The sequence below is a fragment of the Musa acuminata genome, chromosome BXJ1-2 (assembly GCF_036884655.1).
Source record: "Musa acuminata AAA Group cultivar baxijiao chromosome BXJ1-2, Cavendish_Baxijiao_AAA, whole genome shotgun sequence".
Lineage (NCBI taxonomy): Eukaryota > Viridiplantae > Streptophyta > Magnoliopsida > Zingiberales > Musaceae > Musa > Musa acuminata.
The window spans coordinates 3226640-3246771 of record NC_088328.1 but is presented as its reverse complement, the minus strand read 5'-3'; the positions used below and the strand labels follow the sequence as shown (position 1 = coordinate 3246771).

General features: G+C 49.3%; 1 protein-coding gene across 1 annotated transcript; it reads right to left on the bottom strand.

Annotated features, from left to right (window-relative positions):
* Positions 1 to 6952: 6952 nt before the first annotated feature.
* Positions 6953 to 9280, bottom strand: LOC135594645 (uncharacterized). The gene is made up of 3 exons (XM_065085053.1): positions 8800 to 9280; positions 7895 to 8694; positions 6953 to 7798 (listed from the first exon to the last, which is right to left on the bottom strand). The coding sequence occupies exons 1-3, from the start codon at positions 9278 to 9280 to the stop codon at positions 6953 to 6955; spliced, it is 2127 nt and encodes a 708-aa protein (XP_064941125.1).
* Between the last annotated feature and the right edge of the window lie 10852 nt (positions 9281 to 20132).

Sequence of the window (20132 nt, the reverse complement as noted above, 5' to 3'; positions counted from 1 at the left end):
TGAAGCCCTCAGCCCCCCCTACTGTCGACCAAGTCCCTGCACCAAAGAGGTTAACAGGAGAAGAACTTCGGGAGCGATATGCGAAGGGGTTATGTTGGCATTGTGACGAGCCGTGGAGCCGTGAGCATCGCTGTAGTAAAGGAGGACTTCTTATGATTGAATCGATAGAAGAAGATGTCATTGAACATCCAAAAGAGAGCCTTGAACATGAAGAAGAAGATGCGGAAGAAGAGCCACAACCGACTGATGTTACAGTACACGCACTAGCCAGCTACTCAAACCCGCAAACGATGAAAGTTGGAGGCCTTCTCAAACAACAACCGATCACTGTTCTCATCGACACGGGCAGTACTACTAACTTCCTATATAGTAAGCTTGTTGTTCGGATAGCATTACCTATCGAGAATCGCTGCAGGTTTGATGTTAAGGTCATCAACGGACGGATTTTGAATTGTGATCGTAGGCGCCCGCAGGAGAAACTATTGCTGAAGGACCAAGAGATAATTGCAGATTTCTTCCTTCTCCCTCTTAACAATCATGAGGCCATGCAAAGAATTAAATGGTTGACGACATTAGGTGATATTTTCTGGAATTTTATGAAACTAATTATGAAATTTTACAGTAAGGAGAAACAGGTGACATTGCACGGGAAATGTGGGGGCGACATAACAACGATTTGCACACAACAAATGGAGAATGTTTTGCATAAAGCATGCAGCGGCTTTTTGGTACAACTTGAGCAGCAAACTAAGGGAGAGCCAACAGAATTTGAAGATCCAAATCTACTTCCTTTGCTTGCTGAATTTTCAAATATATTTGACGAACCGCGCAACCTACCTCTTACCTGTCGGCATGATCATTGTATAATGATTCTTCCAGGCAAATCTTCAGCAAATGCTCAGCCATATCAGTATCCACATCTCCAGAAGGATGAAATAGAAAGGATTATAAAAGAGATGCTCGAAACAGGAGTTATTCGGCCAAGTTGCAACCTCTACTCTTCGCCGGTGCTACTTGTACGCAAGAAGGACGGAACAAGGCGAATATGTGTTGATTACCGAGCTCTCAATGGCATAATCATCAAGGACAAATACTTTATTCCAATAGTAGATGAATTGCTAAATGAAAGGGAGCACAAATCTTTACAAAGATGGACCTTTGATCCGGGTATCATCAAATACGAGTATGCGAAGAAGACATACCGAAAACCACCGTTTGAACATACAATAACCACTATGAATTTTTGCTTTCTTCAAAAGAAGGTGGAATATCTTGGGCATATCATATTAGAGGAAGGTGTGGCAGTAGACCCCTTCAAAATTGGAGCAATGCAAAACTGGCCGACCTCGAGAAACATAAAATTGCTACATGGTTTTCTGGGTTTAACAGGCTACTACCGCAAGTTCGTGAAAAACTATGGAAAGATCAGTGCACCACATACTTCCTTACTAGAAAAAGATTTCTTCCAATGGTTGGACAGAGCCTCCGCTGCCTTCGACAAACTTAAGGCAGCCATGACGACGACGCCGGTGCTAACACTACCAGATTTCAACCGACCCTTCATTATTGAGGCCGACACATCTGGAGTCAGAATTGGAGCCATTCTAATGCAAGATGGTCGACCACTCGCATACACTAGCAAGGCATTATCTCCCTCCGATCAAAATATGTCAACATATGATAAGGAGATGCTCGCCATTGTGCGCGCAGCAACGAGGTGGAGATTGTACTTGATCAGGCAATACTTTCAAATCAAGACCGACCATAAAAGCCTAAAATATCTCTTAGAGCAGAAGATATCTTCCCCCGAGCAGCAAAAATGGGTAACAAAACTTCTTGGATTTGATTTTGAAATAACTTACAAAAAGGGGAAAGAGAATGTTCTTGCAGATGCGCTTTCGCAGCTACCCGAGCAAGTTGAAGTTTCGACCGTTTCACTTCCGACCAGCGACTTCCTTGAGGATATTAAGATGGAATGGTAGGAAGATTCAGATACTAGTAAGATTATAAAAAACTTGGAGGAAGCACCAAGCCCCATGGCTCATTACAATTGGGACTCAAAAGAATTACACTATAAGGGACGCATTATGCTTGTGATAAATTCTACTTGCATCTTCAATAGCAGATTTTGGACAAAGTTATTCTATATACAGGGTACTAAATTGAAAAGGAGTACGACATATCACCCACAAACCAACAGCCAATCGGAAGTTTTAAACAGGTGCTTGGAGACAGCCCAAAGCCACCCACCAAATATGACTACCCAAGGAGAACTCCAGACCCAGCCAAGTGCCATTATTGATCGACGGATCGTGACTCGACGACGACGACCCACTAATGAAGTGCTAATACAGTGGGCGAACCTACCAAAAGAAGATGCTACTTGGGAGAACTATGACAACTTGAAGATCAAATTCCCAGAATTCATGAATCATCAGCCTCGAGGACAAGGCTGATTTGAAGAGGGCGGGTCTGTTAGGACTCTAGCTTGGAGAGTCCTAATTGAGAGGGACATTCATGTAAAAATGTTAGGACTCTAGCTAGGAGAGTCCTAATTGAGAGGGACATTCTGTTAGGACTCTAGCTAGGAGAGTCCTAATTGTGAGGGGCATTCATGTAGGAGGTTTTTTCTTAGAGAAGAATTAGGAGTTGTAAGGGAATAGGAGTCTTGAGTAGGAGTCCTATTAGGAGTTGGTTAGAAGTAAGAGTCCTATTAGGAGTTGGTTAGAAGTAAGAGTCTTAAGTAGGAGTTCTATTAGGAGTTAGGGTTTAGAAGCCCTATAAATAGCCATGTATTCCTTCTCTTTTCATAAGCAATAGATGAATCTTTTTTGCAGCCTTTGAGCAGCAACTTGGAGGGAGGAACCCCTATAGAGTTCCAAGGAGGCCGATCCCCTAAAGAGATCAACCCCAAGTTTAGAATCTGCAAGGGTTCTAACAGGTGTATTACGTCAAATCCGGGGTGTTATGTCAAGTCAGTTTTTTACCCCTATCATATGCCCCACCCGAAAGGAGCTATGCGTTGGTTTTGCACGTAAGGAGTTCGACGCATGGCTCCCTGCTTCAATCGTGCTGCTCAGGTGGGTCTGAGAGGTGCGTTGTGGATGGGTTAGTCGCGTGAACGTTTCTCAAGCAGTGCTGGGCCGGACACAACTCGGTCGGGAGGCCGAACGGGGTCGGACTCGGGGCCAATAGGGCCGACGAGGGTCGGGAGGCACCAGGCAGGCGGGCGGCCGCACAGGTGTGGCTTGGGAGACGCGAAGCCGAGGGCCGAGGAGCACAACGCAGGCGGGGTGACCGCGCAGGTGTCTCGGGAGGTGCAAAGCCGAGGACCGAGGAGCACAACGCAGGCGGGGTGACCGCGTAGGTGTGTCTCGGGAGGCGCAAAGCCGAGGACCGAGGAGCACAACGCAGGCGGGGTGACCGCGCAGGTGTGTCTCGGGAGGCGCAAAGCCGAGGGCCGAGGAGCACAACGCAGGCGGGGTGACCGCGCAGGTGTGTCTCGGGAGGCACAAAGCCGAGAGCCGAGGAGCACAACGCAGGCGGGGTGACCGCGCAGGTGTGTCTCGGGAGGCGCAAAGCCGAGGGCCGAGGAGCACAACGCAGGCGGGGTGACCGCGCAGGTGTGTCTCGGGAGGCACAAATCCGAGGGCCGAGGAGCACAACGCAGGCGGGGTGACCGCGCAGGTGTGTCTCGGGAGGCGCAAAGCCGAGGGCCGAGGAGCACAATGCAGGCGGGGTGACCGCGCAGGTGTGTCTCGGAAGGCGCAAAGCCGAGGGCCGAGGAGCACAACGCAGGCGGGGTGACCGCGCAGGTGTGTCTGGGAGGCGCAAAGCCGAGGACCGAGGAGCACAACGCAGGTGGGGTGACCGCGCAGGTGTGTCTCGGGAGGCGCAAAGCCGAGGGCCGAGGAGCACAACGCAGGCGGGGTGACCGCGCAGGTGTCTCGGGAGGCGCAAAGCCGAGGGCCGAGGAGCACAACGCAGGCGGGGTGACCGCGCAGGTGTGTCTCAGGAGGCGCAAAGCCGAGGGCCGTGGAGCACAACGCAGGCGGGGTGACCGCGCAGGTGTCTCGGGAGGCGCAAAGCCGAGGGCCGAGGAGCACAACGCAGGCGGGGTGACCGCGCAGGTGTGTCTCGGGAGAGATTGACCGAGGCGCTCGGTGCAGGTGGGCTGCGACCGGGGCGATGGCTCCGGGCGTAACATGACCGAGGCGATATTTGGCTTTCGGTCCAGAGTTTGGTCGTTTCGACCGTTGTGCGGGTGCGAGTAGTCGGGTCGCCTTTTGCCTGGGGAAGGTCAAAGGGCCATGCCTTTCGGGCGTCGCCAGTTTTTGAGGTTGATATGATTAGGGGCTCCGTACTTCGCACCGTGCTGCAATTAAGAGCCGCGCCGGCCGAAGTTATGGCGATGCGACTTTTGCATCTTCGCAGCGCGCTTCAGAAGAGGAAGGGTCGTCGTTTCGGCGGGAAACAGGCTATAAGTAGCGCTCCGTCGATCCCTTTCACTTCTTGGCACCTGTATTTGCTTCAATCGCCTCTTTGTGTGACCTGGCCCAGCGCTTCTTCAGCCGTCCTACCTTCCCAAAAACTCGGTAAGGATGGCTTCCCCTCCTTCGTCCTCTCCTTCTCTGCCTCCTCTTTCCGGTGCCGCCGGTGAGGAGGTGGCATTGGCGAGCTCCCGTTCGTCGTCCGAGGAAAGGGCCACCAAAGCCCTCGAATCGCTTATGTGGCCGCACGTCCTCGACTCCACCGTGAGCGAGTCGTCGCTCGGCCTCCTCCGGGACCGTTACGGTATCCCGGCGGAGTTCGCGCTCATTGCCCCTGAGCCGGGGCAGCGGGCGTATGATCCCATACCTAAGGGCTTCGCCCTAACTGTAGATGCCTTCGAGGCCGGGCTGCGCCTTCCGTTGCACCCTGTCATTACTGCCTGTTTCGCGTGGTGGCGCATTTCTCCTTCTCAGATGGCGCCGAATTCTTGGCGCTATCTGGTGGCGTTCCTCGGGGAATGCTACTATGCCCAGATCGCCCCGAGCCGGTCCCTTTTCCTCTCTTGTTTCCGTCTGTCCAGAGGGTCGGGGGGTTATTATTTGTCTGCCCGACCGGGTTTCCGTGTCAGTGGGGCTCCTTCCAGCAATAAGGGGTGGAAGGAGTGCTTCTTCTACGTTTGCCATCCGAAGAGTTGGAGCTTCGGACTCCGGTGGGCGGTGCGCGCAGTTGATAATACTGCCCCGGCTTTGGACGAGGGGGAGCTTGGAGCCCTTCGAAGATTGAAGGAGATCCTCCCGTCTTCCAGAGTCATCCGAAGGATGACCGAGGCGTGGCTGGTCGAGGCGGGCTTGAGCCAAGTACCTCGAGGTATGCGTTGAGAAGGTGGCGCTGGGCCCTCCAGTTTTACTTTTCTCTTTCGGGATACTGACCGAGGTCTTTATGCTTGTGCAGAGATGGTGAACCTTGCTATAGTGCGTGGAGGACGTATTTCGCCCGCCGCATCTCCGCGGCGCCGGGTCGGCCCGAGCGTCGGCACTAGGGAGGCGCCGGTGGATCTCGAGGACGTCCGCCCTCGAAAGAAGGCCGAGGTCGCCACTGCGAAGAAACCGACTCCCCCAAGGTCTCAGGGGAGCGCAGAGGCGGCGGAGTCAGGCTCGCACGATAGGCAAGGGGGGCGAGGTCGGGGCGAGGCAGGCCCGAGCAACGTGATTGCGGGAAAGGCGCCTCGGGAGCCCTCGATCTGGGACCTGTGCCGTCTTCCCGCGGGGCCGCCGAATGACTTTTACCAGGCGCGCCTGATGGGCGAACTTTCCGAGGGCCAACCTTCTGACCGGTTGGTAGCCCGCTGGGGGGGGCTGACCCGCGGGACCCGGGTGTGGGCCGACGGGGAGACCGCGGCTGCGTTCGTCCGATAGGGGCTGCGTCCTAATCTGGCCCGCGAAATGTACACTCTGCCGTCCGACGTCCTGCTTGGGAAGTCCGTGAAGTCGCTGCTGTGGGTAAGTGTTCCGCTGTGGTGCTCTCGAGGGTCGTTCTGACTTTCTTCTTGCAGGGCTAGCACTACGCGATGGCACTGGCTGACCGTGTTTGCGATGCGGGTCGGGCCCTTGGAATTTTGTGCGACCGTAATGCCGAGCTGCGCAAGCAGCTCGAGGAGGTTCGGGCCAGGGCAGCTCCGGAGGCGGTTGCGGCGGCCGAGCAACGCTCCTCGGAGCTCGAGGCGGAGGCGGCGCATCTCCGAGCTGAGGCAGGGGCGGCCGACGAGCGCGCGTTGGCGCTGGAGGCCGAGGTCCTTCGCTTAAGGTCCGAGGCGAGGGCGACTGAGGAGGAGAAAGGCAATCTCCGGGGACTCCTAGAGGGAGCGTAGTCAGAGGCTCGTCTAGCCCGAGGCGAGGCGGCCGCCCTGACCCAGCGGCTAGAGGGCGCCCTGGCTGACGTGATGGGGGCCTCGGAAGCCCTGGCGGCCGAGTGGGAGCGGCGGCTGGAGAAAGAGAAGGAGATAATCGAGGCCTATAAATAGTCACCGGGCTTCCAGCTCGGGCTGGCTCGGTCGGGGCAGGTTACCTACGAGTACGGGTACCGAATCGCCCTTGGCCGGTTCCAGACGAGCCATCCCGGGCTGGAAGTGGAGGCGGATCCGTTTGTCTCGCATCCTGAGGACTTGGATGTGGACATGCCGGAGGAAGTTCCCTTCGATGATGGCATGGGGGGATCCGACGGTTAGGGCGGTCTGGAGGTCAGCTCAGCCGCGCAGCTTCCGCATTTTGTAACTTTTGTGCCCTTCGGGTCTGGTCACAGTTGTAACTCCTTGCTTTATAAAGAAAACTTTCTCCCAGTATGTCTTTCGAAAGTCGGGTCTTGTAATCCTATGCTTCATGAATAAAAGAACCTTTTCCCAGTGTCTTTTAAGCTTCAAAAATTGCACAATTTCGACTCTGGAGCTGTTGCAGGGGTATTGACCTCAAACGAAGAATTTTTTAAGGTTCTGGATGTTCCATGTCCTCGGCAGGGAGGAACCGTCCATCGTTGTGAGTCGATAGGTACCTGGTCGAACCACACCGGTGACCCGGAAAGGTCCCTCCCACTTGGGGGCCAGCTTCCCCCTCGTTCGGGTCGGGTCGCTGACTTCGGCCCTCCGTAGGACTAGATCGCCTAACCTGACTGGTCTGGGTCGCACCTTTCTGTTGTAGTCCCTTGCGACGGCTCTCTGGTGAGAGAGGGCCTTCAGGTGTGCGTCGACGCGTCGCTCCTCGAGCACGTCGAGGCTGGCGCGAAGTCCCTGGTTCGAGGCCTCCTGTTCGTAGCTCCTTGTTCGAAGTGTGGCAATAGTCATCTCGGGCGGTAGGACAGCCTCGGTCCCGAAAGTCAAGCTATACGGGGATTCTCCGGTCGCAGTTTTGGGGGTGGTGCGCAGCGACCACAGCACGCTGGGGAGCTCGTCCGTCCAGGTCGATCGGGCTGCGGACACTCTTCTTCTGAGGCCATCCAGGATGGACCGGTTGGTTACCTCAGCCAACCCGTTCGTCTGAGGGTGGGCCACCGAACTGAACCTCAGTTGAATGTCATGACCGGCGCAGAATTCCCGGAACCTCGTGCCGGCGAACTGAGGTCCGTTGTCGGTGACAATGGCCCTGGGCAACCCGAACCGGGTCACAAGGTTTTTCCAAACGAATTTCTCCATTTGGTGTTCCGTCGTCGTAGCCAGTGGCTCGGCCTCGACCCACTTTGTGAAGTAGTCCACTCCCACAATTATGTACTTCCGCTGTCCAGAGGCCGGTGGGAAGGGGCCGAGGAGGTCCAGTCCCCACTGGGCGAATGGCCATGCGCAGTCGATGGGACTGAGCGGGACCGTAGGCTGTCGGGGTGCGCAGGCGTGTCATTGGCACGAGCCGCACCACTGCACGTAAGCTTTTGCGTCTCGACACATGGTTGGCCAATAGTAGCCTTGGCGGAGTATCTTGTGCGCCAGGGTACGTCCGCCGATGTGTTCGCCGCAGATCCCCTCGTGAGTTTCAGCCAGGACTGTCCGGGCTTCGTCAGGCTCCAAACACCTTAGGAGGGGGTAGGTGAAGGATCGTTTGTAAAGCCGGCCACTTTCCTCGGTGTCCCACGCGTGCGTGCGGCGCAGACGCCGAGCTGCGCCTTCGTCGAGGGGAAGGGTTTCATCCCGCTTGAAGCGCAACAGCTCCTGCACCCACGTGGTCGGCGCACCGCCTGGGGCCGTGGTTGCCACCTCAATGGCGGGAGCAGGAAGCTCCTCCATCTCTGGCCACGCTTTGGGGGTTCGCCTTGACGCTAGCTTAGCGAGCGCGTCGGCTCGTCCGTTCACCTCCCTCGGAACATTAGATAACGTAAAGTAAGGGAATTTCGCGGCTAGATCCCTTACCCGCGCCAGATATTTGGCCATGGTTGCGTCACGAGCTTCATATCCACCGCTGAGCTGTTCGGCCACGAGTTGCGAGTCAGTGAGGACGTGTATCGCGGCCACCTGCATCTCGAGGGCCAGCCTTAATCCTGCTAGGAGTGCTTCGTACTCCGCCTCATTGTTGGTGGCTTTAAACCCGAAGCGGAGGGAGCGCTCGAATGAGCATCCGTCGGGGGCAAGAAGGACCAGCCCAGCTCCGGCACCCCTTGAGTTGGCCGAGCCGTCCACGTGTAGGGTCCAAGCCTCGGGAGCTCGCTCGAGGTCTTTGTCCACCCGAGCTAATTCCACGATGAAGTCGGCTACCGCCTAGGCCTTGATGGCGGTTCTGGGCGCGTAACTGATATCATGTTCGCCGAGCTCCACCGCCCATCTGAGGAGCCGACCTGCGACATCGTACTTTGTTAAGATCTGCCGGAGAGGTTGGTCGGTGATGACTTCCACCGAGTGTGCCTGGAAGTAGGGGCGCAATTTCCGAGCCGAGAGCACCAGGGCGAGTGCGAGTTTTTCTATCGGCGGGTAACGCTCCTCAGGTCCACTCAGGACGTGGCTGACGTAGAAGATCGGGAGTTGTGCGCCGGAGCTTTCCTTCACGAGGACGGAGCTAATTGCGTGTAGGGAGGCCGCCAGATAGAGCCCCAGCTTCTCGCCGGGGAAGACAAAGGCGAGTCGAGGGAGGCTGGCCAGGTGCTGCTTCATCTGTTTCAAAGCCTCCTCGCATTCCGATGTCCATTGAAAGTTCTTCGGGTCTTTGAACGCCTTGAAGAAAGGGAGGCAGCGATCGCCCGATCGGGCGAGGAAGCGAGATAGGGCGACAAGCCTACCGTTGAGTCGCTGCAGGTCTTTAACCGTCCGAGGGGACTGCATATCGATTATTGCCTGTACTTTCTCCGGGTTGGCGTCGATTCCTCTCTAGTGTACAATGAACCCCAGGAACTTCCCGGAGGTGACGCCGAAAGCGCACTTTGTGGGGTTGAGCCACATGCCGAACTTGCGTAGCGTGGCGAAGGCCTCGGCTAGGTCGGCAAGGTGTGTTCCGGCCTCTCTGCTTTTCACAATCATGTCGTCCACGTAGACTTCCATGTTCCTCCCGATTTGAGGGGCAAACATCTTGTTCCCTGTCTTCGGGCGCCATCCTGATCTGGTTGTATCCTGAATAGGCGTCCATGAAAGAGAGGCGTGCGTGCCCTGCCGTCGCGTCGACCAGCTGGTCGACCTTCGGGAGGGGATAGCAGTCTTTAGGACACGCACTGTTGAGACTAGTGTAGTCGACGCACATCCTCCAGCTTCCATTGTGTTTTTTCACGAGAACTACATTGGATAACCACTGAGGGTATTTGGCTTCTTCTATGAAGCCGGCCGCCAAGAGTCGGTCTACCTCCTCTTGTATGGCACGTTGTCGGTCAGGTGCGTGGCGCCGGGGCTTTTGCTTCACCGGACGAGCGTCAGGTGGGATATTGAGATGATGCTCCGTGACCTTCGGGTCGACTCCCCCCATGTTCGACGGGGACCAGGCGAAAATGTCGGCATTTTCCCGCAGAAGGCCGACGAGCTGTTCCCGTTCCCGCTCGGGCAACTCTGATCCGACCTTGACCGTCTGATCCGGCCGTGCTTCCCGCAAGGGGACGTCAACAGTGGATCCCCTCGGCTCAGGGTGGGGGGCCGGCTTCTTTGCTTCCCGGGGATCTTCTAAAGGCGCCCCTCCCCGGGCCCTTTTGCTCAATGAAACGGAGGTAAGGTAGCAGCGCCTGGACTCTTGGGGGCTTCCGGTGACTTCCCCGACCCCCTCCCGAGTCGGGAATTTGACGGTCCGGTAGTAGGTCGAGACGACGGCTCTGACCTTGTTGAGGGTTGGTCGACCGAGTATGGCATTATAAGCGGTGGGAAGGTCGACCACCAAAAAGGTGGTCATGACGGTCTTCGATTTCTGCGGGGTCCCCAGGGTCAGAGGCAGGGTGATGGCCCCCAGGGGCGATATTGAATCTCCCGTGAAGCCGGTGAGCGCCGAGCACATCGGGCTTAGACTTTCCCTGGCTAGGCCCAGCTTTTGGAAGGCGCCAAAGTAGAGTATGTCGGCCGAGCTCCCCGTGTCGACCATGATTCTCCTTACTTGCGCGTTGGCTACCCTAGCCGATATCACCAGGGCATCGTCGTGGTGGGGTCGCTCAGTAGCTCCGGTTGGGAAGGTGATCTCGGGCTCGGGCCCGCGTCCCGAGGCTTCGTCGGGGGCGGCCCGGGCATAGGCCTTCCTGCCCGACATAGAACTTCCTCCGGAAGCGGGGCCCCCGGCTATGACATCGATGTGTCGCTCAACAGGGCCCTCCGGACGAGGAGACCGCTCCTTGCTCGGCTGGAGGTACTGGCCGAGGTGACCTCTGAGGATGAGCTCCTCGATTTGTCTTTTTAACTCGTAACACTGCTCAGTGTCGTGCCCGTGTTGTCGATGGAACCGGCAATACTTCGAGCGGTCTGCGAGCTCTCGCGGGTTCTTCATCGGGTGAGGGTCCCTGAGCAGCCCCTTCCCCCTTTCGTGTAGGAATATCTCAGTTCGGGAAGAGATCAAGGCGGGAAGAGGAGGCCTTGGGTCGGGCCTGTCCAACTTTCGCCGGGAGGCGGTGGGTTGTTGCTGTCGGGGCGGCTCTGACTTGACCTTTCTGTGCTCCTCCCGCCTTCCGACCATCCAGGTTTCCGCGGCGATGAACTGACAGGCCCGTTGGAGCATCTCGGGGACCGAGACGGGGGGCCTCTCCACGAGCGACTAGAAGAACCTGGAGGGTCGTAGACCAGTCACAAAGGCCTGCATCAAGAGAGAGGGGTGAGCATCCGACAATCCACGGATTTGCGTCGTAAACCGGTTCACAAAGTGAGAAAGGGGCTCATCCTCCTTCTGGTTGAGCCCCAAGAGCAATGCCATGGACGGCTTCGGTCGGGCGTACGCCAGGAAGTTAAGTTCAAAATCCTTGGCGAGCTGATCGAAGGAGGCGATGGTCCCTAGCTTCAGGCCACTGTACCACGCGCGGGCTGGTCCTCGCAAGGTCGTCGGGAATGCCCTGCACATCAGGGCGTCTGAAGTCCCGAATAGCGCCATCTGGGACCGAAAAGCGGCCACGTGGTCCGTGGGGTCGGTCGCGCCGTCATACGCGTCCAAGGAGGGGAGGCGGAAATGCGGCGGGATCGCCTAATCCTGTATCTCGGGGGTGAACGGAGATCCTTCGTGTCCGTCCGCCCCGAGTTCTCCTTTTGACTTACGAACCTCCTGTTGTACCTCGTCAAGCCTTTGACTGACGAGGCGCAGCTGGGCCCGTAGGGCGTTCGTCGAGTCGGCAGTCGGAGCCTCAGGCTCGGGGCAGCTCACCGTGTCCTCTGCTTCCCTGCTCCCCGGTCGAGTTGTGGGGTTTCGAGGCGAGCCCGGAGGCCCTGGGAGTGGCGCGTGGGCCGGGTCGGGGGTCTCCTGTTGCTGCGAGGGCCGCGCCGCACGCGGAGGGGATCGTTGGGAGACAATGGTCTGCACCATGCTTGTCAGAGCTCGGACCTGGTGGGCGAGGTCATGAAAGGCCTCGGGCGACACTTGCGAGGAGTCGGCGGGTGCGCCGCCAGGGTGCGACAAGCCCGAGTCGTTGAACAGTCGCCAGTAGCGTTCCGACACCGCTGCGGGGCGTTCGTCGTGGGTTTCGTCACGCCGTTCCCCTAAGGCGGGGAGCTCCGCATTTGAGGATCCGCCGGGGTAGATTTGCTGATCGCCTGACATTTGGATGAGCCCTCCTTCTAGCGCCAATCTGTTACGGTAAGTAACTTTTTAGCCGCGACCTAGGGGCCGACACGGCTGGTTTAGGGCTCCAAATGACTCGAATCGGACGTGTCCCTCCCCGAGGCCTTGAGATGGCGGATGTCGAGGACCTGCCTGGAAAACTTGGCCTTGCTGAGCTAACGGCGATCGGGTACCTGCACACAGGTCGGGTCGGTGGCTCGGCCCGACCCCTCCGACGATTAAGTCAGTGGGGAGGAGTATTGTATTGAGTGAGAAAATCGGTCCCCCTCGCTGGGAGCCGGGGTGGGTATTTATGAGGGGGGCTTGATGTTACCTGATGGGCCATCCTACAAGAGCCGGACCGTACCTTCGGTGGCGTCTGTCGCCGTCGTGGGCGTTGCGTGTGGAGCCGAGCTGCCGCAGGGTATGGGGGGTGCCAGCTGGTGCGTTTGCCTGCCTCGGCCGGCCCTGATGGGTCAGCCGAGGAGGCCCAAGTACGGTGGGTATGGGTGCGTGTCGCGTCGTCGTTAATGCTCTTTCTGGGGCAGCGCGCCGTACTGGGCGTCCGACGTGGGGGGGTGTATTACGTCAAATCTGGGGTGTTATGTCAAGTCAGTTTTTTACCCCTATCAATCATATATACTTGAAATGTTTGCTTGAATTTCTTTCATTATGATAATATATCTAAAGCTTAACTTGCTATTTTACAATTGATATCTTGTCATAAAATGATGAATTGCTATCTTTGTCATCTTTCATATTTGAAATATCATACTTGAAAATGGATGTCATGCCTTGACATCATTTTGATAAATACTTGGCATCGTATTTTGAGAATGTTAGATCATGATAGGAATCATGATGTGCATGTTGATAAGTTTAATGAACTTAACTTATCGATTTTATTCTTGAATTCAAAAGCCTTGAATTCAAGAATGTCTTTTCTCAAGTATTGCATATAGATAGGGAGAGTTAAGATTAGCTCTGTCATCAATTGATTGTCAACATAAAAAAGGGGGAGATTGTTGAATCTTGAATTTTGATGATGAAGTTAATTGTAAATTATTTGATCTAATCTATATGTTGAGAAAAGTTATAGGATTAACTACGATAGTAGTAAGATATAAACAGGTGTTGTGCCGGAGTCAAGATCGAGATATCGTTGGAAGTTCAAGAGTTCGTCGGAAGTTCGGACGTTCGTTAGAAGTTCTGCCAGAACCAACCAAGAAGTCTAGAAGCTTGCCAAAGAAGCTCGTCAGAACTCGCCAAGAAGATCGTTGTAAAGTCTAGGAGCTTGCCGGGAGTCCGCCGGAACATTGCCGAGAGTTCGTCGGAAGATCATCGGAAGAATGCCGGAAGCTTGCCGGAAGAACAATTGACGTACCGAAATAAGAGTGCCTTAGATTATATCTTGGTAATTGTAGTTAGACAGTAGATTAAGTTAGAATTGGGAGGTAATTCTATTAACTTAATTAGGGGCCAATTGGCCCTTAATAGGACTGAATTGGGCTAGATTGATCAGCCCATTCAGCACCTAAAAGCCTAGCCGGTGGTGGCACTGCCTGGGAGACTCAGTCTCCCAAGTGGTTTGGGCAGTGGTACCATCGACAGTAAATGCTGCCAGCGGTGGTACTACCCCTATCAAGCGGTGGTACCGCTCAAACTGGGCGGTGGTATCGCTCTTGTCAAGTGGTGGTACCGCCCAATAATGGCGGTGGTATCGCTAGTACCCCGAAAATCCAAGATGAGACACCTTTTGGCTCCATTTTTGAAATCCATTGGGGCCTATAAAATTCTCAACCTTTTCTACATGAAAGGGCACGAAAGTATTGAGATAATCTTGAGTTATTGTGGTGTAAAAATATTGTAAACAAGTGCTAGAGTCCTCCTCTCTTTCTAAGTTTTGAGATCATTCAAGAGATGTGTAAGACTTATAAGGGTTCTCTCCTAAATCCATGAAAATGAGAAAAAGTTATAAAAAGTGGTTGGTCATCGCCTATTGAAGGAAGGACTTTAGTGGATGCTGGTGACCTTGACGGAGGAGGAATCCGAAAGTGGATGTATGTCACAAAGACCAAACAACTCTAAATTTTGGTTTGCTTTTCAATTTGTGTAAGTTACATTACTACAAGTAACATTACCTTCTTACTACCTTCTCTACACTCACATACACTTTCAAGTTAAACTCCTTACGAAACAATTTTTGTCAGAATCAGTTTTAATCGAAACGTAGACTTTTGAAAGTTGTACTTTTTCTGTTGCACTAATTCACCCCCCTCTTAGTGCCGCTCTTAATCCTAACAGTGTCAAACCGATAAGTTAAGTTCATTTAAACTTATCAACATGCACATCATGATTCCTATCATGATTTAATATTCTCAAAATACGATGCCACGTATTTATCAATAAAAATGATGTCAAGACATGACATCCATTTTCAAGTCTAATGATAGACAATCATCATTTTCAAGTATGATACATATTTTAAATATGAAACATATCAATATGACAAATATAACAATCCATCATTCCATGGCAAGATATCAATTGTAAAATAGCAAGCTAAGCTCAAGATATCTTATCATAATGAAGGACATTTATCTACAATGCATATGAAGTACATTTTGATATGTTTCAAGCATTTGCGATGTGTTACAATGTATATGATGATCCCAATTATATTTCAAGCATACCATAAAGCATACAAGTATTTATGATAAGCATTTACGATAAAATACATTGCATACATTTATAATGCCAATTTATCATCAGTTTATCATATTTTGGTATTATTTCTTCCCCTTTGTCATCAACGAAAAGGAGAACAATTTAACAATGCAAGTGTGGTAAAAGAAATCCAAGTATCAAACTAATTTATCCAATCGATATTACATCGTTGCATGGTAACATTCACAAATTCTCAACATCAAAATTTATCAACATTAAAGTGATAGATTCTATCAACTTCTCCCCCTTTGTCATCAAAACATTTGCATGAAGGAGAGGAAGGAAAGTAAGGAGGAAATCCATTAAGAACCAAACTTGTGAAGTAAAAAACACTATATAAGTTTTAGTTAAAACATGCTTTAATAAAAGAGAAGGGATTCATTAAAAGGATCATACAAAATCAAATCCCCATTCTTGCAAGTGATAATCACATACTAAAATTTATCTTTCAAGGATCAAGATATCCATTGGAATTTATAAAATTCATCTTTTATGAAAAGAATAAGGAGAGGAGCATCATATGAAAAAGAAATTCATAGGTCAAATCCATTTCTCATTAAAAATTCATAAGAGATAAACCCGTGAGAGATATAATTATCAATGAAATCCATAAAGTGATTAAGTGTATCAAAAATCATTAAGTGATGGAGCAAGGGTATGAAATAAACTTGATACCAAGGAAGATAAAAATGAAGTAGATTTATGAAAGCCCCATTCATGAAATACATTAAGAGAAAGATAGTCCGGAAAAGAAATACAACAAACTCATGCATTCGGACAATTTAGCATTCCAACTCCCTTCTAATAAAATCAAATTATTCTTTACTTAAAGGTTTTGCAAAGATGTCAGCTAATTGATGTTTCGTATCAATAAACTCTATGATTACATCATGATTATTGACATGATCTCGTATAAGGTGATGCCTAATGTTAATGTGTTTAGTTCTAAAGTGTTGAATATGATTCTTTTTTAAATATATTACACTTATATTATCATATTTTCTAGGAATATTCTTAATGTAAATTTTATAATCTTCTAATGTATTTTTCATCCATACAACTTATGCACAACATGCACTAGCTGTAATATATTTGGCTTCGGTTGTGGATAATGCAACCGAGTTTTATTTCTTAGAAGAACAAGAGACAAGTGTGTGTCCTAAAAATTGACACGTTCCGGATGTGCTTTTTCTATCTAATCTACATCCAGCAAAATCTGCATCAGCATAAGCAATTAATTTAAAGTTTTAAATTTTTTTATGCCATAGTCCTAGATTAGTGGTTCCTTTAAGATATCTAAGAATTCTTTTAACTTTTTTAAGATGAGATATCTTATGATTAGATTGAAACCTAGCATAAAGTCCTACGCTAAACATGATGTCCGGTCTAGTTGCGATGAGGTAAAGTAAACTACCTAACATACCCCTATAAGCTTTTTGATCAAAGCTTTCTTCACTTTTGTCAATGTCTAATTTAGTGGAGGTACTCATAGGAGTATTGATAGCCTTTGAACTATCCATATTAAACCGTTTTAATAAGTCTAATACATACTTTGTTTGACTAAGAAAAATACCATCATTAAGTTGTTTGATTTGTAAACCTAAAAAGAAGGTTAGTTCCCTCATCAAACTCATTTCAAACTCTAGACTCATACTCTTTGCAAACGATCCGAATAAAGATTCATTCGTAAAACCAAAAATAATATCATCAACATAAATTTGAACAATAAGAAAATTATTTTTAAAATTTTTAATAAATAATGTGGTATCGATTTGAGTCATTGGAGGTTCCTTTAGGAACCCAAATCAATTTATGTGGACTATATTTCTTAAATGGACATTTGTACGCAACATGTCCAAATTTGCAACAAAAGTTGCATTTGCTTTAGGGTGAGACATACAAGGTAGGGCTTTTAACAAAGATGGTTGGATTTTTATGAGTGTTACAAAGCCGATTCCATCTCTTCTTTTATGAATGTGACCCTTATTGATAAGGATCATGTTCAAGGACTTGCTACCAACCTCAAATTTTTCTAATGTTTCTTTGAGTAGCAAGTTTTCTTTTCTAAGCGTTTCTAATTGACCGCATTTTGTGCAAGGAGCAAAACTATCATCATGCTTAATTTTTAGCCTATCATAATCACTAACAAGAGAGGCATGCTCCTTTTTTAACAATTTATATTTTTTACTTGTATAGATAAAGCTAATTGTAGAAACTTTACACATAATCAATTTACTTTTACTTACCAAAAAAAAATTTACATTAATTAAATAAATCATGAAAAGCACATAGTAATTCATCAAAAGATAAACTTGCATCTAATGAACTTCTTACCTCATCTCCAATAGCTATTAGCGCATAGTGAGCAACTTGCTCGATGTTGGTTTGATCCTCTTCTTTGGATGCACTTGAGTTATCTCATGTTGTTTTAAGAGCCTTCTTCTTCTTTGGTTGCTTCTTCTGTGCTTGGGGACATTCACTTTTGAAATGTCCTGGCTTCTTGCATTCATAGATATGACTTGTTCTTTCTTGGGTTTAAATTTATTTTTAGTGTTATTTTTAAATTTATTCCTTTTTATAATTTTTTTAAACTTTCTTGTTAAGAGTGCCAAGTCATCATCAAGGTTCTCATCACTTAAATTTTCTTTCAAGTGGTCTTCTTGAGTTCTTAGTGTCATATCCTTCTTGTTCTTTGGAAGGTTGTTGTCAAGCTCTTCATGAACATTGCAAGTCATCTCATAGGTCATTAGTAACTCGATTAGTTTTTTGAGGGGAAAGTTATTTAAATCCTTAGCCTCTTGAATGACCGTTACTTAGGGTCCCAACTCTTTGGAAGAGATCTTAAGATTTTGTTAACAAGTTCAAAATCTGAGAAACCTTTACCAAGTCCTTTTAGACCATTGATGACATATATAAATCGGGTGTATATGTCTCCAATGGTCTCACTCGGTTTTATTCGAAATAACTCATAAGTATAGACTAAAAGATTAATTTTTGACTCATTTACTCTACTAGTGCCTTCGTGAGTCACTTCGAGTATGTGTCATATATCATAAGCTGTTTCACAAATAGACTCTCGATTGAACTTATTTTTATCCAAAGCACAAAACAAGACATTCATAGCCTTGGTATTTAAAGCGAAAGTATTCTTCTCCAACTCATTCTAATTGCTCATTGGAAGAGAAGACTTTTGAAAGTCATTTTTCACAAAATTCCATAACTCAAAATCTATTAAAATTAAAAAAATCCTCATTCTAGTCTTCCAATATGTGTAATCCATTCCATTAAACATGGGCGGACGTGTGATTGAATGACCCTCTTGGTTACCGAAAAATGCCATCTCTCTTGGGTTTCAAACCAAATGAGAGTGACCGAGCTCTGATACCAATTGTTAGGATCAAGAGCGGCACTAAGAGGGGGGGGAGGTGAATTAGTGTAGTGAAAAATCATCAATTTTGTAAAATATTCATTTTGATTTACACCATTTCGGAAGGATGTTGAACTTGAGAGCTTTCATAAAAATGTAAAGAAAAGCTTAAAGAGGTTTGAAGTAATGTAAATTACACAAAAAGAAAAGCAAACCAGAATTTAGAATGGTTCGGTCGATGTGACCTACATCCACTTCAGATTCCTCCTCTATCGAGGTCACCGGTGTCCATTAAAGGCCTTCCTTCAATAGGCAAAGACCAACCACGTTTTATATCTCTTTCTCCTTTTGTCGGGTTTAGGAGATAACCCTTACAAGCCTCAGTCCTCTTTCTTGGATGTTTACAAAGCTAAGAGAGGGAGGGGATGACTCTTTCTCACTTTTACAACACTTAACACCCTAGAGATTCAAGAATATGTTAAACACTTTCGTGCCCTTTCATGCAGAAAAGAGTGAGGTTTTTATAGGCCCTGCAGGCTTCAAAATTGGAGCCAAAAGTGTCACATCCCTCGATTTCGGGGTACTAGCGGTACTATCGCTTGTAGTATGACACTGGGTGGTACCACCGCCCAGTCTAGGCGGTACCACCACCTGACAGGGGCAGTACCACTATTGGCAGTATTAACTGCTAGTGGTACCACCGCCCAGACCACCTGGGAGATTGGGTCTCCCAAGCGTTGCCACCGCCGGCCATGATTTCAAGGGTTGAATGGGCTATTCAATCTGGCCCAATTCAGCCATGTTAAGGGCCCAATTGGCCCCTAAATAAGTTAGTAGGATTACATCCCAATCCTAACTCAATTTATGGACTAACTACAATAATTAAGATAATTCATAAAGCATTCTTATTCCGGTATGTCAATTGTCGGCGAGCTTCCGACGATCTTCCAGTGAACTTCTAATGAACTGCCAGCAATGTTCCGATAGATTCCTAGCAAGCTCCTGAACTTTACGATGATCTTCTTGGCGAGTTCCGGTGAGCTTCTTTGGTAAGCTCCTAGACTTCTCGGTTGGTTTCGACAGAACTTCTGACGAATGTCCGAACTTCCAACAAACTCTTGAACTCCCAACGAGATCTCGATCTTGACTCCAGCACAACACTTGATTTGTATCTTATTGCTATCGTAGTTAATCCTGCACACTTTTCCTAATATATATATTAGATCAAACAATTTACAATTGATTTCATCATCAAAATTCGAGATTCAATAGTCATAAGATCTAATTACCTCAGCGATAGGGTCTATCATGTATGCTAGCTATGTACCAAGCCTCATATAGTGTATGCTCTAAGTGTCACGTGTTAGGATCGGAGCGGCACTAAGAGGGGGGGGTGAATTAGTGCAGCGGATTAAAACGTTGGTTTCGACAAATCTTTCGTACGATAAGTACGGAAATTGAAAAGCTTAACTTGAAAGTGTATTCTTAAAGTTGCGTAGCAAAGGTAATAAGGAACTAAAGCATGTAAGAAGGTTTGCAGTAATGTAAATAGCAATAATGAAATGCAAACCAGAGATCATGCCGATTTTAGAGTGGTTCGGTCAAATGACCTACATCCACTTGCGAGGCCCCTCTTCGATGAGGCTCCCACCTTCCACTAGCAAATCTCTTGAAATGGAAGGGCAAATACCCATCTTACAACCTTTTACAAGCAGTTCAACCTCTTACAAATTTTCAGCAAGAAAGAAGGAGGAAAACTCTCTAGCAAATTGAAAACAAGAAAGGCAAAGACTCTTCTAAGACTTTTCGCTCAATCACTTGCTGCTCAAAAAGTTATATTCTCAGCTGAGACTTGAGGGGTATTTATAGGCCTCAAG